General features: G+C 38.1%; 1 protein-coding gene across 5 annotated transcripts in view; it reads right to left on the reverse strand.

The window, feature by feature from the left end:
• veph1 (ventricular zone expressed PH domain-containing 1) overlaps positions 1-17,751 on the reverse strand; it is a 72,253-nt gene extending 54,502 nt beyond the window's left edge. For 2 of the 5 annotated variants that reach the window (XR_004336572.1, XR_004336571.1), the window contains exons 1-3: positions 17,550-17,751; positions 4,373-4,840; positions 3,997-4,215 (exon numbers count right to left, since the gene is read on the reverse strand). Coding sequence is in view for 1 of the 5 variants with exons in the window: in XM_032545411.1 (XP_032401302.1) it covers positions 3,997-4,215; positions 4,373-4,510 (357 nt within the window). In the remaining 4 variants the exon portion in view is untranslated. Of the gene's footprint in view, positions 1-3,996; positions 4,216-4,368; positions 4,841-17,549 lie in introns of those variants that run through there. The other 3 variants (XM_032545411.1, XR_004336573.1, XM_032545412.1) reach the window with 3 other exon arrangements.
• Positions 17,752-19,455: the final 1,704 nt, after the last annotated feature.

Raw genomic sequence — 19,455 nt, forward strand, 5'->3', positions numbered from 1 at the left:
TGTAAAACAGCTGAAACACTGACTTCGTTTAAATCTCGACTAAAAACCCACCTGTTTAGGATTGTATTTGAAATGTAATCAATTACAAATTTATTGATGGAACTTGACTTAATGTCGTGTTTTGATTGTTGATTCTATCTTGCATTGTGTTTCTGTGTTTGTAATGATGTAAAGCACTTTGAAATGCCTTGCTGCTGAAATGTGCTATACAAATAAAATTTGATTGATTGATTGATTGAACAAAAATGGTTGGTAAATGATATCTATAAGCGACATACATTAGATGTATTGATGTGTTCTTTTGACAGAGTTTACTGTAATTCAATATGACGTCAAGCATAAACATACTGTAGGAGTCCCACTCAGACTATATTCTAAAGTCTGAGTGGGAAAGGAGAAATGTTATTTGAGATGCACTAGCACCCTCTAATGGACAGAGTGATTCCAAATGTATTCATACAACCTAAATAAATAGAAATTAAAACTCTGTCCTCACTACTGTTACATGAAATTATAATTTGTTACCCCAAAAACAACTTTCTTTAATGCCAATGCTTTAAATATTTTTAAAGAGTATGTTTTGTCTGCGCTACGACTCCCTTCTGCCACATGATGGCAGTGCAGATACTGGGTTACCACAATGCAATGAAGGTGATATGAACTCAGTCAAATTATCAGTCTGCAGGATCTGCTCATTTTCTTTGAGAAAAGGCTTATACATCCAACCTAATTCTCCATCTTTCATCTTTCTTGAGGGCTAAATTTAAATATCATGATTAAGACATTTCACAGAGTCTGTATGGTGAATGTTCATTATAAGGCAGAAATCTCTGTTCGTGTTTACACTTGCCTGTGTTCAGTTTCTTTACAACCAGCAAGCCAATAAACCTCTTCTTCCAAGAAACCACTGCCTACATCTCTCCTGCTCCTTGTGGGAGTTTCAGAGGAAGGGTAAGACAAGTGTGTTGGTGTAAATTCAAAATGACAGTGAGGTAAAGAGAGAATCAAAGATATCGGAGATCAGGGAGGCTAGGAATCAAGGAGAATGGTTTTTAAAAGGTAAAGAAAGAGAGACGCACAGTCTCCTGTGATAGCTATTGTAACTGGGACATGAGAATCAGACAGAGCTGTCAGAAGTTTTAGTCTCACCTCTGTGTGTGTCTGTGTGTGTGAGCACGCGAATGGGCTTTTTCTGAAGAGTTGGGCTCATTAGGATGGCATTAACACATTCCCATTCCAAGAACAGGGGGGGTGGAAAAGGCAGAGGACAGAGTTTGTTTATGTCTAAACCTTTTAGCTTGAGAAATCCGAGATGAGAAATCCTATTTTAAAGTTTCTTCATCAATAATTAGAATTTTTGTACCTTTTGTATTAAAATCAAGCAACGTTTCTGTCATTTGAACATTCAATCTACCATTTAAATAATTTTTGTGTACAAACCTTTCCCGATAACACACTTTTCTTCCAATCAAATTTTCAATAGTTATAGGATCCAAAAAAAATACAGCAATGGGTAAACATAAAAACTGGGCAAGGGCAAGTTAAATTTATCATGCACAGCACCTCCACAGGCTTTGGCACCCCTGATAAAGATGTGCAAAAAGCCTTAAAATAAATTGGTTTTTAAGGGCAACTTGGTGACCTAGATGTCCCTGTTTTCATAGTTATTTAACAGGGAGCTTTGAAGATTATTTCTAACATCCCATAGCATCCACCTCTCTGTCTACTTAGGTCCTGCTCCAGTCTTGTCATAATTTCAACTGCTTTAAACTCTTTATTATTGCCTTGAATATAAAAAGTGGCAAGATCTATTCTTGACATACTGTGTTAAACATACACCTGTTTTGCTTTATTCACAAGTTCTCTTGTCTTTTCTATATTGAAGAGCAGTTTAGACAAACAAGCCCCTGTGCCAAGTCCTATTTTTATCCTTGGGAGACAGGAAGTCATGCGTTATTAATTCGACATTCCTAGACACTTTGAACTCCAAAAGTGAAGAAAGTACAAAATTACTAAAGGAAATGCTCATGTTACACATATCTCTCATTCTATAGAAATGGTTTGGGTTAGCAATAATTTTACACATCTTAAATGGTAAATAGTGGTCTATGTGACACTCGTACATATTTTAGTACCACTTTTATTTATGGTTCTGTTCAAGCTGAACTAATAGGTCATATGAAATCATCACAGACCCCTTTCTTGGTCAGGAAAACTGTTTCAAAAGTAGTTGTTATATGCAGGTATATGAGAGATGCTGTAACATTGCTTAACACACACATACACACACCGTCTCACTCTGAGGAAATGAATGTTATTTGTACATGTGCAAGGATCACAAGCATTTGGTTCTGCACAGTGAAACTGTGTGCAAAGATTGCAGACCAGAGATTTGACCCTTACTTTTCAGGCTGTGACATTCAATTCAATGTGGATATGTAATCCATTCACAAATGACCTTAGTGATAAACTTTGAACAGAAAAACACCCAAATGGCTTGATGCCTTTACTTTAGCCATGTCTTAGTTTCAGTTTCTCCAGAAAATAGCACATTGTTAAATGAACTGATTAACAATGGCTGTCAGCAGTACTCTTGTTTGAATTAGTAATGCCCTAATTGATATCAGTACATCACTCAGAGAAAAGGCTTTAAAATGTCATACTGTTGCAAAAAAAGGTTGATTGTAGCTGATGTAATACACAGTAATACACTCTTACAGAGGTAAGAGTGTATTACTATTATACTATAGTAACACACTAGGAGTATTGCATGCATTTTATAACTTGTTGAAGTTAAAAAATAATATTCCTATGTGTAATAAAATTTAGAAATTTCCTTAGCATTTCAATTATTTTAATTACAATAGAGTGCCTTGCAAAAATGAATAATTAATATAAAAAATTTATATAGTTTATGTTTTTATTATTATTTTATTTTTTAATGTTTGGGCTTCTTACAACCAGAAACTTAAATGCATTTTATAGGGATTTTATGTTTATGGTTTCTCAACATTCACAGTTCATACTAAGCTGTGGCATCATTGCATTATTTTATTGGTTTCCTTCTTATTTGTATATTTTTTTAATGTGTTGCTAGTTGAATAGCTTCTCTGAATAATGCTCTTTTTGCTGGCCTTCTCAGTTTAGGTTGATGTCCATGTCTAAGTAGGTTGGCAGTTGTGCCACTTTGTCTTCTTTTTCTCAGTTGATGTTCAGCAATGTTTTGTTTTTCAACCTTACCCAGCTTTACACTTTTACACAACTGTATTCCTGACCTGCTATTTTTCTTTTGAATGTAAGGGCTAGATTTAAAATTAAATGACTGTTTACTAATCTGATGAAGCTATAAGCGGTACCACTTTTTATGTATCTCTTGATAAGTGACATTGCAAAAGATAAGTGAAATATAAATCATTATTTATAGTCTTTAAGTGAGACATTGTTTTTTATCTGAAGAATTGCACCAAAATCTGTAAGAATCATTATGGTCATTTTCACAATGACCATAACGTTTCTATTCTATTCTATTCTATTCTATTCTATTCTATTCTATTCATACTTCACCTTATGTCAGTTTGTCACAAAATCCCAATAAAAAGAAGTTTGTGGCTGTAATCTGACAAAAAATGAAAAAGCCCAAGGACTACAAATAGGTTTAAAAGTTGCTATTGTTCCCTTATTTAAGGGAATAGGTTATATTTAATCAACTTGAGGTGATTAAATATAATCACCTTTGAAAAGCCTTGTATTTTCAGTACAAAGCTATGAATGGACCATGTTGAAAGAAAATACTAATACAGCTGTAAGAGCCTCTTAATAGATTAGGTGAACATCTTAGTGTATAGAAACCACATTTTTTAAGAAGATTCCAAATGTCAACCTTATTTAACACCACATGCATAAATTTCCATCTGATGACAGGTATGTGAAAAGCTATGTCCTTTAAGAGTTCCAGGTCATCAAACCCCCCAGTGTCTGTCTCTGATGAGAATGTACCTGCAGGATGCAGCTGGTGATGTCAGAGGCTATCTTTGCGTGTGGCGTGTCTTCTGTGCTTTCCCCTTGAGGAGTCAGGTTATGCTCAAGACAAGACTCCCACAGGCCCACCAGGGCAGTGCTGTGTCGCTCGATGGAGCTGGTCTCTCGGATGGCCGTGGTGATGCGTGTGATGCAAATCTCGACCACGGCCTGATCATTGTCATTGGTCAAATAGTCCTGTCGGCCGGCAGAAAGAAGCAGGCGGCAAAATTAAGAATATTAATAATACATGACAAAATAAATAATTCATTAAAGTGGCATTTGCTATGTAAGTATTTACATAACTCTCAAAGGACTGTGTATTGGTTTTGCCTGTTTAGACATGCTTACTGACTGGTGAACAGGAGATGTCCTTGATCTGATCCAGAGCTTCAGACAGGCCGTCTTCAATCTCCGTGTCCTCTAGAGAGAACAGGTCTCCTGCTCTGGACAGGTCCCTCTGGCCGAGGACCCGACTAAACAACTGGTGCATTCTGACCCTGAAGGAGCAGTCCGCTGAGACCAGCTATACTCAGGACTTTACAATCAAGTTTTGGAGAATGAATAAAACATAACAGTGTGGAGAAAATCCTGAACTAAAGAAATACCTTTTCTGTTTGACTTTTTGAAGAAAGATATGAAATGTCAACCAGAGTTATTTGCATTTTAACAGTAGCACCTAAGTCCACCTCTGTGAGTCCAGGATCAGGTAGGCTGCATGTGACTGGACCAGTTTGAGCCAAGCTTTTCTGGCTCAGTGTGAGGTCTGTTAGTGTGGATGACAGCCATATTCTGAAGAAAGGAGTCCTGAAAGAGCAAAGTCCTGAAAGAGAAAGAAGAGAGAAACAAAACAAGAAAAAAAAAATCAAACACAAGACATGCAGCACAGGATAAAGCCAAACTAGAAAGCAGAATCATCTGAATGTGTTTGAAAAGTCCCAGTGTCTCTCACTTAAGCATGATGGAAGGTAGACTTGATAGCAAACTACCAGATGTTAGGGCAGCAGAGCTGATTAGTGTTTCTGTCAGGAGTAGAGAAGGACAGCTGTTTCCATCACTGAACAGAGCTCAGAGACAGATGGGAATGCAGTTGGAAAGTGAGAACTTCTACAAAATTCAGTAGAGTTTGGAAAAAGCCTAAGTAAATGTTGGTAATGGCATCAAAAATAATGCCATAGCAGTCAGAAGATAAACCTGCAATCTAGCAAGCAATCCAGACCCCACAGTCTGTGTTTCTTTAATTGGTGTTTATCATTATAGCAGTGGTGGGCCATCAGGGCCTGCAAAGCCTTCTCTGCTGGCCTAAAAATATCTGAATCACAGACTGATGTTAATTATATTTTGTCCATGAATACGTATTAAATAAATCCAAATGGTCTGTCCGCTTCCTTTCATTGCTAGTCCCCTGGTTGCGCTGCTTCCAGACGTGTATTTTCATATTTATGCATTTAACCAATCACATTTCAGCCACTATTTGTTGCCAGGGTCAAAGAAATCTGCCTGGAGGCCTTCACAATCAGTTCCGCGGGCCCTGCAGCTTAAAATAAATGTCGATCAAACTGTTGCTTCAACCAATCAGATTTTGAGTTGGCGACACCAAGGCCCTCTAGCAGACCTACGGAAACGTCAGCGTATTCACGCGCTCTGATTGGCTAGTCAAATAGCGTACTAGCCACAGCTAGCAAACTGCATCTGTAGCGAGCTGCACAAGCAAAGATGTTGTTGTGTTGATTTAATAGCTGTTTTGTCAACCCACAATGGGTGAAGGAGGAGAAGAAATGGATTTGGTTGGAGATTTACTGTCAAAGCCATTTTCAAGACGGACTTTTCAAGAAAAGCTGGACATTGTTAAGCAAGGTCGGGCAACTCCGAAGCTAGCAAGCCTGTCACAACCGGGAAAAGGATTTGTCCGCCACTTTCAGTCTACTAAGTACGAGCGGTACTCCTGGCTCACAGGCTCCGAGGAACGCTGCAAATTATATTGCTGGGAGTGAACGGACATTCTCAGCCCTTAAGCGAATTAAAACTTATGCCAGAAATACGACAGGGCAGGCTCGACTTTCAGCATTAGCTTCGATGGCGATAGAAAAGGACTTCTTCATGGAACTGAAACGCACGGATAATCTGCACAACAGAGTAATTGAAATCTTGAGGAAAGGAGGATGGATTTTGTGTACAAATAATCAGGATTTTTGGTGAGTAAAATGTTGCTATATTCCTAAATAATATTGCAATTTTATCAGGTTATTTTTGATGCTTTTTTTTTTATGTGTGTCGCAGCTGTACCTGCAGTAGAAGTTTTATAGCCATAAAATAGTTTTTGAGGGTTGGATTGATTCAGACGGAGCACTACTGAAGGCCTAGGTGTGAAATGCACGGCCTGCCACTGCATTATAGTAGTGCTGGATGATGTGGCTGAAAAACGTATCTCGATATATACATTTCATATCAGTCAATAACTGTTTAATCCACAGTTTTCACTGTTTCATGATCCTGTCACCAGTTCACCACTGTTCCTTTCTTTTGATAGATGCTGAGCACTTAATAGTTCACAAGAAGTGGCGTTTGGGAGTTTCTCTGACCTCCCTATCAAGCCATGTCAAATCCACTGAAATCTTTGACCAATTTTTCTGCGTTTAACACATCAAATCTCAGGACAAAATGCTCTATTTTTAAAGTGTAGACAAAGACGGGCAGAACTGTCAGGTCCATTACACAACACCACCACAAAAACTTCATATAAAGGTAAAACTGCCTAAAAAGGAAAAAGTGAGTCCAAGAATTTCCAATAAGTTTTAGTTCAATAAGAAAGAAAAAGCAGATATTCACAGATCAACACCAGGCTACAATGTCCCCAGCTCCACTGCAGTTAGCAGTTCACACATTTGCTCAGTGGAAACACAATACTATCTTTTTTGTCCCCAGCCTACCTGCTTTTAATCCAAGGTTATTCTTTTAGAAACTGTCTGCTCTTTGGAAGAGCATGGTTAATATATGATGACTTGATCTAAAGCCTTTGGCAATCTGTCACATATCTGCAACCAAATGGTGCTTAGCTTCCAAAATGCACACAAAGGAATTGCTATCCATCTCAAAAATATTTATATTTTGGTAAGACATAGTGTAAAACATATTTGTACAATAATTACTATTGCTAGTTCAAAGATTTAAACTACATGCCTTTACTGTGTGATGTGAAGAAAGGTAAAGTTGTGGGATTTGAAAGTAACACGTTAACCATTTACGTGCGACGGTCGCTCGCCTTGTCAGCTTTAATAAAACATTAAAACATTAACTCTAAAAGCAACACCACCAAAAAAAGAGCGAACACTCCCACACCAGTTAAACTGGGATCTTTTGTTTCCTCTCCTGCTTGGATATGAGGCTAAATAAATGTATCTGTGTCACTCTGTGCTTCCAGTATGAGCTTCCCTCTTCAATCGGACACAATCTAATCCTCACACAGTTTCCCTGTCAGCCACACAGAAGTGGGCCTGAGCCAGACCAAAGGAAAACACAAAGCAGATCATTGGGGAGACTTATCTGTGCTGCCAAGCCAGCGCCGGCCATGAAGACTATGCCAGGACACAACAACAGGATTCTTTACTGGTCCTAGCCTGGACCACAGTACCAAAAAAATAAAAAGCAAACTAAGCAACTATAGAGCAAAGAGATTTATCTTTAACCCACAGGCATGCCAACAAAGGAGCATTACATTTATAGGATCAGAGATGGAAGGAGCTTAAGAATTAAAACCATAATGAGATCCTTTTATTTTCCCCGTGCATTTTTTTTCTCATTCTCCACCAACGGAGTACTAGTTATACTAGTATAATATTCTATAAAATGTTTCTGATGTCCATGTCCAAATTTCTCTACAACATACTATGGTTGCATTAATAACATCCATAAAATGATTATTTTTTCCCTTCCCATCTTATACTTACAGACTGTTGTGAACAATTAGGAACCCATGGTTTTTAAAGTGTAGGTTTAAACCCGTTCTGAAGTTTTTGCTCATGCAGCACAAGTTTAACAGCAATTTTTAATCAACTTACAATATTTCCTTCCTGTTCTCTGAATCAGTTTATTAATATTTTGTTTCCCTTGTTCTCTCTGGCTTCTTCTTCTACACCCAAACATTGCATACCTCAGGAATCGGACTATTGAATTCTGGTAGAAAACTGGTAGATGTCGCTGTTTTAGTCTTATTAAAACTAAGCATTTAATAAAGGTAAGGTGCAACTTTTGACACCCATGACCCCAAATACAAGAATGCAGGCAACAGAAAGTCATTTAGTACATAGCTACCAGATAAAACACTTAGCAATAAAATTGTAGTGGGCCAAAGAGGCAATGGGACAAGGCAAAAAAGAAGGGAAAATAATTCAATAGGAGGAAGAAACAAAACTCACACAGAGATATGCAGACTGGGGACAGAGGCAAGGGAAAGTCAGAGATGGATAATGTTTCAGTGTCCTGAATTCTGGATCCAATCTGCAGAATGCTGGCAAATATTGTTTCCATTAGTTCCCCTGAATACTGTACACACAATCACAAAGAGTAGGATACAGTGCCTGTTTATGTACAGCGTGAGCCTGCGCTCTCAATATGTCACAGAGCACCTGAGTAACTGAGCACCGGTGTGTTGGCGTAGGCGTGGGTGTGTGTGTGGGTGTGTGTCGGTGTGTGTGTGTACACATAGCGAGGGAAAAAAGTGGGTCTGAGGAATTTCAGTTCTTAAACAATCAGCAAGTTACTATTAATCACCCAGCTACGGCTCAACAAGCTTAGGAATGTACCCTTTAGACATTCATTGGTGTTTTAAGTTCTGTTGTGTTGCTTTTGACAATTGGTGGTTACCATAGTAACCAGTAACTTGCAGCTCGTTCCCTTTTTCTGTTGCTGTCTGTTACTGTGGTGTGTATTAGAATAAGCTGTGTTTTCTTTACAAATATTATATTTTACAATATAATTTGGACAAATGTGATAGTGTACAGTGTTTCTTAAGTAAACCTGCTATGTTTTGTGTATATTTTTAGATGTCATCATTGTTAATTTAGCTAATTTTAGCTTGTTTAATTGTACAAATGTTAACTGCTTCTAACTGCTATTGCTTTCTAGTTTGTTGAGGGTTATTTATTGTATTTTATTTAATGTATAGAGGGCAGAAGCTGCTAGGCTGGCGATAATCACCAACTTGTTTTTTTTCTCTTCTTAAGTTTTAATTTTTGATACAAAGTAATGTTTCAGTTATTATCTCTGTTAGTGTTTGAATATTACATGTATGATTTTATTTTCTGCTCTAAAATATATAGTCATTGTTATTTATGTTAAAGATGAGATTAGCTATGTGGATTAATGATATGAATTTACCACTATACGATCACAGCCCCCTTTTTCTGTTGATGTCTGTTACTGTGGGGGCAGAAGCTGAAACCTTCAAAACAAAACATCAAATAGGACAAATATACTGTATTTCATTAAGTAACAAACAAATGGCTTCTACTGCCATAATTAAATGAAATTAAATTAATTGTCTACTATTCACAAAAAAAATGTTTGGTGCTCTCTGGCATCTTGCTTTCAGCACAGAGTCTGAGAGGCTTTTCCTCTATCAAACATGCTATTTATTTTTGTCTCGTATTTAGTGGAAATATTGATGTTCTGAAAAATGATAAGCTTTTTCAACCTTCACAGCTCCACTGTTGAAAATGAGGAATGAACATTCACAAATGACACTGAAATAAATTCTAATCCAACATGTGGTTTGAGGTGATTCCTGTGGAACCTGTTGGAAGAAAAATATCCCAACTTCACAAGATGTGGCTTTAACCCAACAGAGCTCTGTGGTTCCTCCTATCAGTCTGAAATTTATCATATTGAGGTCATCAAACCAAAGTTCAGATCTGCCATAACTGACTGACACCTTCTGTCCTCAGGTTTGCAACCAGTTCCTGACTATGAGAAACCAGTAACCTCCTCCCAGTGTCAGAATGTCACTAAGGAAGAAACTGCATTAGATTTTCTATCACTTTGCTATTTCTACTATAACTAATGGATATTTGCATATAAAATAAGTGGATAGAGTTTCATTTACAATTTTTATATCTTTGTGTCGATATAGCCGGCTGGTGAGAGAAAAAGTAGATCTTGGTCTCAAAAAGTTTGGGCACCCCTGCTTTAAACATACACACAACCACGCACATACACAGAGAATAACTTTTCATCACTCTGGAGGACATAACATTAAATGGATTCACTTCCTGAAGAGATAAATCCATCAAATGTTTTGCATTAAAGAAGTTGATTTAGATTCCAGAAAGAAAGATGTTTCTTAAAATGTCATTTTTGTAACAGAGCTGCACAGTACAAAATATAATCCTTTGTAATGTATAGTATTTTTAACAATTGTCTATCATTGCTTCTTGGTTGTTTTCCCTCTCTCTCCTCTGGCAGCCTAAAATCATCCAGTGGATTTAAGGGGAACCTGTAGCAGAAACCTGGACACCGCAGACAAGCTGTGAGTGAGCCGTTGGATGAGGGTTGACAGGGGCTGAGTGCCTGTGGGGGCCACTGAAAGAATTACAGGCTATGTGAGGACAATTTGACCAAAGGGCCCCTTTCTTTTTTTATCTGCTCCCACCGTCACCACTTCTGGCTTTTTCTGAGCACACTGAGAGAGAAAACACTGACTCTTTTGTACGACCTATGAAGACAGACCCCTCCTTCCTCCCGTCACCAGTTCCCCTCCACCCCTCTCCCTTTCTGCTCAGTGGGCCCCGTCTTTCTGTGCAGTGTGCACCTGCTCAGTCTGCAGAACATCACACTCACAAAAACTCACACAAGTACTTTTTAAAAGAGCTAAGTGAAAGAAGTGAAGACAGAAGTGAAGAAAATGAATGCATTCCTGTTTTCCACATTTGATTTTAAATGTCCCAAAATATATTGTGTCTGCAAGATGGAGGAGGATACATCCTGTGTGTCAGGTTTGTGGTGACATTGCTTCTCTGCTCCAGTTAAATACACCCCAATCTTTTACTTCATCACTATCACTGGCACATGCCCAAAATAACTAACATTGGTTGATACTGCTGTTAATGCGGACAATAATAATGATATGATTCAAATCTGAACAGGTTCTGTACCAGGGCCAGTTTGTTACATAAAACATTCCTTGAATGTCATAAATAAGTAAGATGGAAAAGTCTCAAACAAGAGAACCCCAAAAGAGGTCCTTGGAAACAGGCCCACACTCCTGCAGAGAAAAAGAGTTCTGCCTAGAACGATAGACCCTCAAGGCTTAGCAATTCACTCTGTCCACACTGTAGGACTATTGTATTAATGTGTGTGTGTGCTTGAAAGAGGGAAAGTTCTCCATAATTAATGCTTTGGTGTTATGCAGCTGCAGAGCAAAGACGATGAAGTACAGGGTGACAGGAGCTGCAGAAAATAGCTACTGTAAAAGGCCAAAGATGGAAAGATTGACAGGATGAGAAACATGAAGAGACAAGGAGAGAAAACAGAAGGCAGGGCAGAGGAGCAAATATCTCTCCTTCCTTGAGAGCAAACAGCGATGGGTTGATTTAATCAACATAACTTAATGCCACACACACCCAGTTCTATATGTTTTAGTGTTTCACATTCATATACAACAGAGGTCTTCAACTTAAGTCCCCATGGATCCCCGTGAGTCCTTCAACGTTTAGATGTGTTCCTGGTCAAACAGACCTGAATCCATCCATCCATCCATTTTCTGTACACCCTTGTCCATAGTGGGGTCAGAAGGGGTGCTGGTACCTATCTCCAGCGAATGTTTCGGGCAAGAGGTGGGGTACACCCTGGACAGGTCAACAGACCTGAATGAAGCGTCTTAATTACCTTCTTAGCAGTGTTGTATAAAGTACTGAAATCTCAGAGTCAAGTAAAAGTATAAGTACCTCTCCAAAATATGACTTTGGTAAAAGTCGAAGTCACTGACTGAAATGTTACTTGAGTAAAAGTCTTAAAGTATTTGAAACTTCTTGTACTTAAGTATGGAAATTACTGTAAAAATGGATGTACTCAAGTAATGTAATGAAAAGTACAAGTAAAAAGTAAAACAAAGCAAATGCAGTTTGAATGACATTTTTTATATTTTGGTAAACTTGTCAAATACACTTAAAATAATGTACACAACCAAGTGCAGGCAAAATTAAACCTGCTAATAGATATACCTGCAGGCATCATTTAGTTAAGAAAATTAGGTGCTTTACCTATAGCACAAGGTTAACTTAACCTGCTTTACAACTGAACCAGCTTCTTAGTATACCCTCCAGGACAGAAAATACAAAGTTTTTGTAAGCCTTAAGTTTTCCCTTCAAGTAAGGTCAGTGCTGAAAATGAGAAAAATAAATAGTACAGAAAATGCGGCCAACATGAAGAAAAAGAGCTGTTACGATTACTCTACTTCACAAATCAGTGAATCAGTCAATCCTACAGTCAGTAGGTGGTGCACACAACTGGTCATTATGCAAAAGAAAAAAAGAATTGGGAGGGAAATGCAGCTTATTGGCATCTGTAAACCTGGTTTTGAACTTGCATGCCTTTCCTATATTCGTTAAATTTAGTCTAAATTGCTATTGCTATGGCTTCTGTCCCCCCTTGAACAGAGGAGTCTAGGTAGCCTGTATTAAGGAAGAATAATTTAACATTAACTTTGGACAAAAAGTTTGGCCTCTCCTTCCTTAGAGTCCCGGAATCTCTGGCAGGCGGGCTGCGGCTGGAGAAAGTGAAACCACGACACTGCGCGTTGACGTCACAGATCACGGAGTTTAATTCATAACAAAGCAATCGACAACAAAGCTGCAGAGATACAGAGATATATTCATTACCTGTAACAGGAGAAATAGAAAAAGAAACACAAAGAAACAAGGAGGGCAAAGACGCGTCTCTGGAGAAAGCTTTATGCCAAAAAGCAAAACAGTGGCAGCATTCTGAATTTTTAATGTTTACATGAAGTTTTATACTGAGTGGGCGTTTCTTCAATTTAATATATTCTACTAAGGCGTTCCACTCTTTAACCAATTAGAACCTCCCGTAGGGACTACAGGAAACTTGAGAAGTCTCCCAATTTACAACGAAGTTCCAAAGGCGTCTGGTTTCTATCGAGAGACAAAGGCGGACCAGTTAATCTTGGACGATACCAGGTACGAATGTCCCCGGCGCCGAGAGTCTTAAGATAAGATTTCGCAGACACCCATAAATCTGACGTCTCTTCCATTATCTCTCCTAACGTTCTCGAAGAGACTTGCATCTGGTAATTTTCAAAAAATGTTATCTTTACAAACCCCAGTTTTGCTTTTGCACATTCAGCACCCCCAAAAGATTAAGTTCTGCCAAAATAATACATAAAATCTACAGGACAAAATAAAGTATAATTCCTGGGCCATTTTCTAATAGTAAAAAAACATTTTCATTCAAACAATTTCCATTTGCTTCTAATATCGTCACAGATAATACAGTTTTCAAATACATTCATCCTTTAATAGTTTTTAAATGAGATAATACAATCTTCAGTAAACATGGTATTAATACTTAGAAGTTAAATGTTACGGGGTTTCAATCTTCTATTTTGCATTAGTTTTACGCCATCGCAGATGCTGGCCTCCAGCAGTTCTCCCCAACTGCCTGCAAGAATGTTAATTTATGTTTCTGTGTTCTGGCCGGGCTGCAAGCGGCCCTCATTTAGTGATCTGCATTCTAACCCCTGTCTGTCCGGTTCAAAACAAGAGTATCAAACCTACCCTTTTACACATGCGTAAAATTAACTGCATTAAGCACCAAAATCAATAATTTTCCTCGACACCTGCTACAGTCAACATTAAGCCTAAGCTAAATACACCACGTGTGGAACTGAAACAATGCCAAACAAAGTTCATTTATGGTCAAGATTTCACAATACAGTAGTGCCTAGTGACCAAGCTATAGTTACTGAAACAGGAGGATTATAACCATTTCATAAGAAGTTACCTCGATGTGTTTCTTCAAGTTGGACGGGGAGTTTTTGTAAGATAGAATTTCCATGTGACTGCTACTGATTGCGAGACTTGCTTTGTGTTTAATGGGAGAAGCGAAACAGGTGTATCCTAATTAAAAGTAAAGAAATCAAGAAATGGCAAAAAATGTGGAATGAAGATAAGAAAGGAAGAAGATTATATGAAGTACAAAAGTCAGTTTGAATTCGAAGCATTAATGAACGAAACAGAAGAGAAGAAATAATAATTAGTAGATTAAGAGTAGGTCATACCTACTTAAATGACATGCTTTATAAAATAGGGAGGAAAAATAATGATAAATGTGAGAGATGTGGAGAGAAAGAAAATGTAGAACACATATTGATGAACTGTAAGTCAAATGAACTCGAAAGGGAAGAATTAAAGAGAATAGTTAGAAATATGGGGCATGAATGGAATCTTAAAGGTATATTAGGAAATGAAGGAAACATAACAGATATTCACAAATTAAGGAAAGCATTGTTTATTTATCTTAAGAATACAAAATTAAAAAGTAGAATTTAATAGATATGAAGTAATGCTTCTACACACTCATGTACAGTAGGTGGCGGTATGCACCTTAAAGTTGCTTGTGATCCGCCATAATAGAAAAGAAGAAGAAGAAGAAGTATCCTATTGGTGGTGATGAACAAGCCCAGGCAAGCAGGCTACGGACTTTGTTCGGTAGCCTACTTGCTACTTGCTAATCAGTAGGTGGGATCAAAACACTTGCGTTTCTCTCTCTCGCTTTTTTGTAACGAGTAACTAAACCACACATTGAAAATGTATCGGAGTAAAAGTACGCAATTAAGTTCGGAAATATAGTGAAGTAAAAGTGAAAGTCATCAAAAATTTTCATACTCCAGGAAAGTATGAAGTACTCCAAAATATACTTAAGTAAAGTAGTGAAGTATTTTTACTTCGTTACTATACAACACTGCTTCTTAGTGTGCAGTCAAATTCTCCAGAGTCCTGCTAATGACCTGACTATTCAACTCAGGTGTGTTGAAGCAAAGACACGTCTAAAAGCTGCAGGACACCGGCCTTTGAGGACCGGCATGGTAGACCCCTGATGATGAAGTGCTATAAAATATTTCTCATGATCTTCAACATATACAGATTGTGTTTTTCTCATGTGCACAGCATTTTTTTCCTGAACACTAACAAGCAGATGAGCAAATTTTAGCCTTCATTTGAATGTATGGTCTCAGCCACAGACACTTTGACAAATGGCTGTGCTTGAGGTTAAACTACCAATTGGACGATGATTACTCTGCTCCAGACTACAGAGGAAGGAGGGCATGAGTGACTAATAGCAGGGGATCTAAAAACATCCAGACACAGTATAATTCCTGCTCTGTAAGCACAGCTTACAGAAGGGTATTAATAAAGTGCTATCTGTAGAAACCTTATATGTGTCAATACAAGATCATAAAATGGCTATAAAAAACTGTTAAACACTGCAGTCAATAGGCAAACAAAACTGTGAATCAGCCCTACTGTCCTAATTCAGACTAACAAAAATGTCAGAATGAAGCAAGACTGAACTTACAAAAACCTATTTTGATATTAACTATGTTGTGTGAAAGGTAGAACAAGAGAAGAACAGATTAAATCCAAAACTGAATTATTTTTTATATTCATTTAAAGGATGAAAAATATGTATGTCAATATTGTTTTCATTTTCAGTGTTGGTGGTTCTGCAACTCCAACATAAAAAACTGGAAGAGAGGTTTGTCATTATGTCTTGTTTCATTTTTTTCTCACCGAGATGATTTCCATTACAGAAAGAATATTTTCTGGTTGGTGTTGCACATAAACTCTCACACTTACCCAACTAACTTTCACTCATAATCTCAGAACCATTTATTATTCATTGCGCTTCCCGCTGTGGCCTGCAGCCTAAACTCTGAATCTGAACGGAAGGAAGCGGGCCGTTCCGGGGTTTGGCATCTGAGGAAGACCCAGGAGTGCAGAATGATTAAAGGGATCATCTCTGTGCACAAAACATCAGGACCTTAAAGTGCTTTCAGATAAAATCTGCAGTTGCTCAGTGATGAGACATCTTTTAGTAACCTTCACTCCTGGAAGTGGAATGAAAAGCAGCTTTCTCTTTGTGGTGTACATCACATAGGTTATTTTCTAAAAATAGAAACATGACATGCACAGGTTTTTTTTATTTTTTGATGTTTTCTTCTAAACAACTAAACCATGCCAGCCTCCTCTTCAGAAAAAAAACCAAACAGATATTCTGCGTTAAAGTGCATTTGTGGTCTGTGTAATCTGTGCAGAAAGGGAATTCTCAGTTGACACAATGAAAATACTTTATAGCAGAATGGGGGAGTGAGTGTGTGTTTGGGTGTGTGTGGGACAGCAAAAGAGGAGTTAAACTCAGGTCTTGCTTGAAGACCAAATGATGTTGGCTTCACTGTTTCAATCCTATTTGAAGTATGTTGCATTGTTAAAATGTTGGAATTCATCAATAAATTAAAATTAATGAGGCAAAAACAACAAATAAATAATTCTGTATTACTAAAGCAGATTGAATATGGTTTGTTTTTTATGTTTAGTAGTTTGAAGCTTACTTTTCATAATTTGTTTGTGTGCTGTTTGCTAAAATAAGTCGTAAATCACATCTGAAAATGGTAAATAAAGAATCAACCTTAGTGTTCAGTACATTTAGGGACGAGTATCTGATGCATTTGACAGAAAAGGTAAATAAAATCAAGAAGTGAGTGGAGGCATTTCTAAATACTGCCAACAAAATAATTAAAGTAGAATCCAACATCCGTCTTGCAGAAATAATTTTGCCTCATCGTCGTCTATCTGTCTGTCTGAACATCTGTGACCTTGAGGAGTCCCCCAGACTTACCCCTCTTCATCTTCCTCACCCAACTCCCCACCTAAGTGTAGCCACACAGAGAGTGCGGAGCACCATCCACACTTCCACTTGAACTGAATTTGAATTGAGGAAATTCTTCCTAAGAGTCTCAGAGTTATTGTAAGTATGCAACTGAACTTGCCTTTCAAGCTCCAAGAAACACATTCCTCTATTCACACAGAAACACGAAGCGTGGGTGCGTGTATCTGCCATGAGTAGAAGCGTGTTATAGGTTATCAAAAACACTTCCTATGACAAAATGAACATAATAAATATATATCATTATGTGATGCATGTGTTTGCACCACATCTTATAAAAAATGATCCAAGTAGCCTATTTTACAACTCAGCCAACTCAGGAGCACCTCTCCTGCCCTCTTGCTCTCTCTTAAATCTACCTGCATGCATAAACAATAATCATCTGATACCCAAATAAACACACGGACTCATCCATGCCCTGTTCATGGATTTCTCCTCGTCCTCTCAACTTTCCAGACGTCAGGTACAGCCCGTAGACAATCAGTCGTTTCACGCAGCACCATTCTGTTTCTGTCGAAATGTGATCAAGCAACAAAAGCCCAGCATGCATCTGTTTTGAACACTAGCGGACAGCTTACCGTCTCCATCCGGGACGTCGGGAGCGCTCTGACGGCGAATGTGCGGCTTCGGTCCTTCAAGCGGTGATCCACAGCGGCAAACGCATTACCTCGGCGAGGCTCCGGATTCCCTCACAGGGCAGCCTTCATGGCTGTTCACTGCCGTAAGCACGGCAGAGGGCGCCATCGTGCGGCCGACTGGAGCACGCTGCGCAACAAGTGGAAACGAAGGGGAAAAGGACGAGCTACGTGGAAGGAAATGTGTTTATCTCAATACGCATCAAATCAACATCCTGTTTTACATATTCTGCTTTCAAGTAATCAATAAAATATCTTAAAGTTTTGCCTTTTTCACACATTTTTTTTTTGTCTATTTACGCAAACCTCTTAACTGGAATCAATTCATAATTTAAGTAAAGGAGAAACTCCTGAAATTAAATAGTCAGAAGTAACATTTATTATGCAATATATAAATAAATAGTTGCACCCTGTCTAAAATATGCATTTGATCCACTTTCCTCAGTTGTATTGAAAAAATATCAAAGGTAAAATTTTGGCTGGTGTGAAATACATCGTTGTACATAATAAGAATAATTTTCAGAGAACTCCAGTCAAGAACTTCACATATGCATCTCAGCATACAAAACCAAGCAATACCTCTGTAACATGAGTTCCTGACAGCCATGTGAATAAGAAATAGGAATTCTAAAATATGGCTCCCTCCTTACAGATTTCAGAGGTCAAAGACTGAATTGCACAATGACTCAGTAAAGGTGCTAAGAGTTAGACGATTTATGTGCTGCCCTAACTGGAAAATAGGTGGAAAAGTTTGATGGAAGAGGATGCATTCAGTGTACTTTTACCTCTGGTTAGAAGTGTGTCATGGTGACATTTCCAGAGGATGAGGTGAGTACCTTTGCATATTGTTTATGCAATAATCTGCAATGGAACTGATGATTTCAAACTAAACATCTCAAGAAACAGAGGGCAAGTTATGTCTGTAATTAATATGAATGGAAGTTTTCAATTAACAGTTAAACATGCGGGGTGCTGAGTTTCTCCTTTACAGTAAAATGTTCAAGATTATACCATCTGTTCTGAAAAAGCACAGCCATGCCTCCTCCATACTCAGCTGCTCCTGCATGTAAACAACTTCCCTGCTGCCATTATTTTTCTTGATAGCAGATGCTAAAAAGTGCCACAATAAATTAAGTAATTACTAGACAGCATAGCGCTGAAAATAATGGGTAGCAATAGGAGAATGTTGCAAGAAATAAAAAAGGCATATTGAAGAAAGGATGGGCAGTACAGAGAGACAGTTGTTGCCAAAATCCAGATCTGCTGTTTAACAATGAGAATTGTTGCACATACAATGTGCACAATTTCCCCTTTCCCTTATAATAGTTCTAATTCTTACCAGAGGTCACATTATTGAAGGCCACTAAAAAAATTTTATATTAACCAGTCGTATTATGATTTGATGATTTGTTACAAAAAAATAACTTCGTGTTTGCACGCTGCAAAGATCACACAATGAAACACATTTGAGGGATTTCTATTCCTAAATAACTTCTCATTAATATTGTGTAAATCCCCGTATGTAGTGCAATGGACCTTACCACAGTGGCCGCTTTTCATTGGCTGATGCCCATTCTACGTGGTCACGTGCGTGGCCGTCTCACAAACACACCGTTAGCTTCCCGTTAGCTAAGTACAGCATAATGGCAGAACTGATACAACTTCTACACCTTGAAGCCTGTCTGCTACACAGTCTTACGTTAGCTAAACAGATCAATATGCAATGTGTGCTGTATCTGACATACACTAAAGATTTTATTTTAGCAGAAAAGGCTTTGTACTAAACTGTTACTCGTGTTAGCCACTCTAGCACCAAGTACAGCTAGTCAATCAACCATCGCTGTGTTCA

Source organism: Xiphophorus hellerii, chromosome 18 (assembly GCF_003331165.1).
Source record: "Xiphophorus hellerii strain 12219 chromosome 18, Xiphophorus_hellerii-4.1, whole genome shotgun sequence".
NCBI lineage: Eukaryota > Metazoa > Chordata > Actinopteri > Cyprinodontiformes > Poeciliidae > Xiphophorus > Xiphophorus hellerii.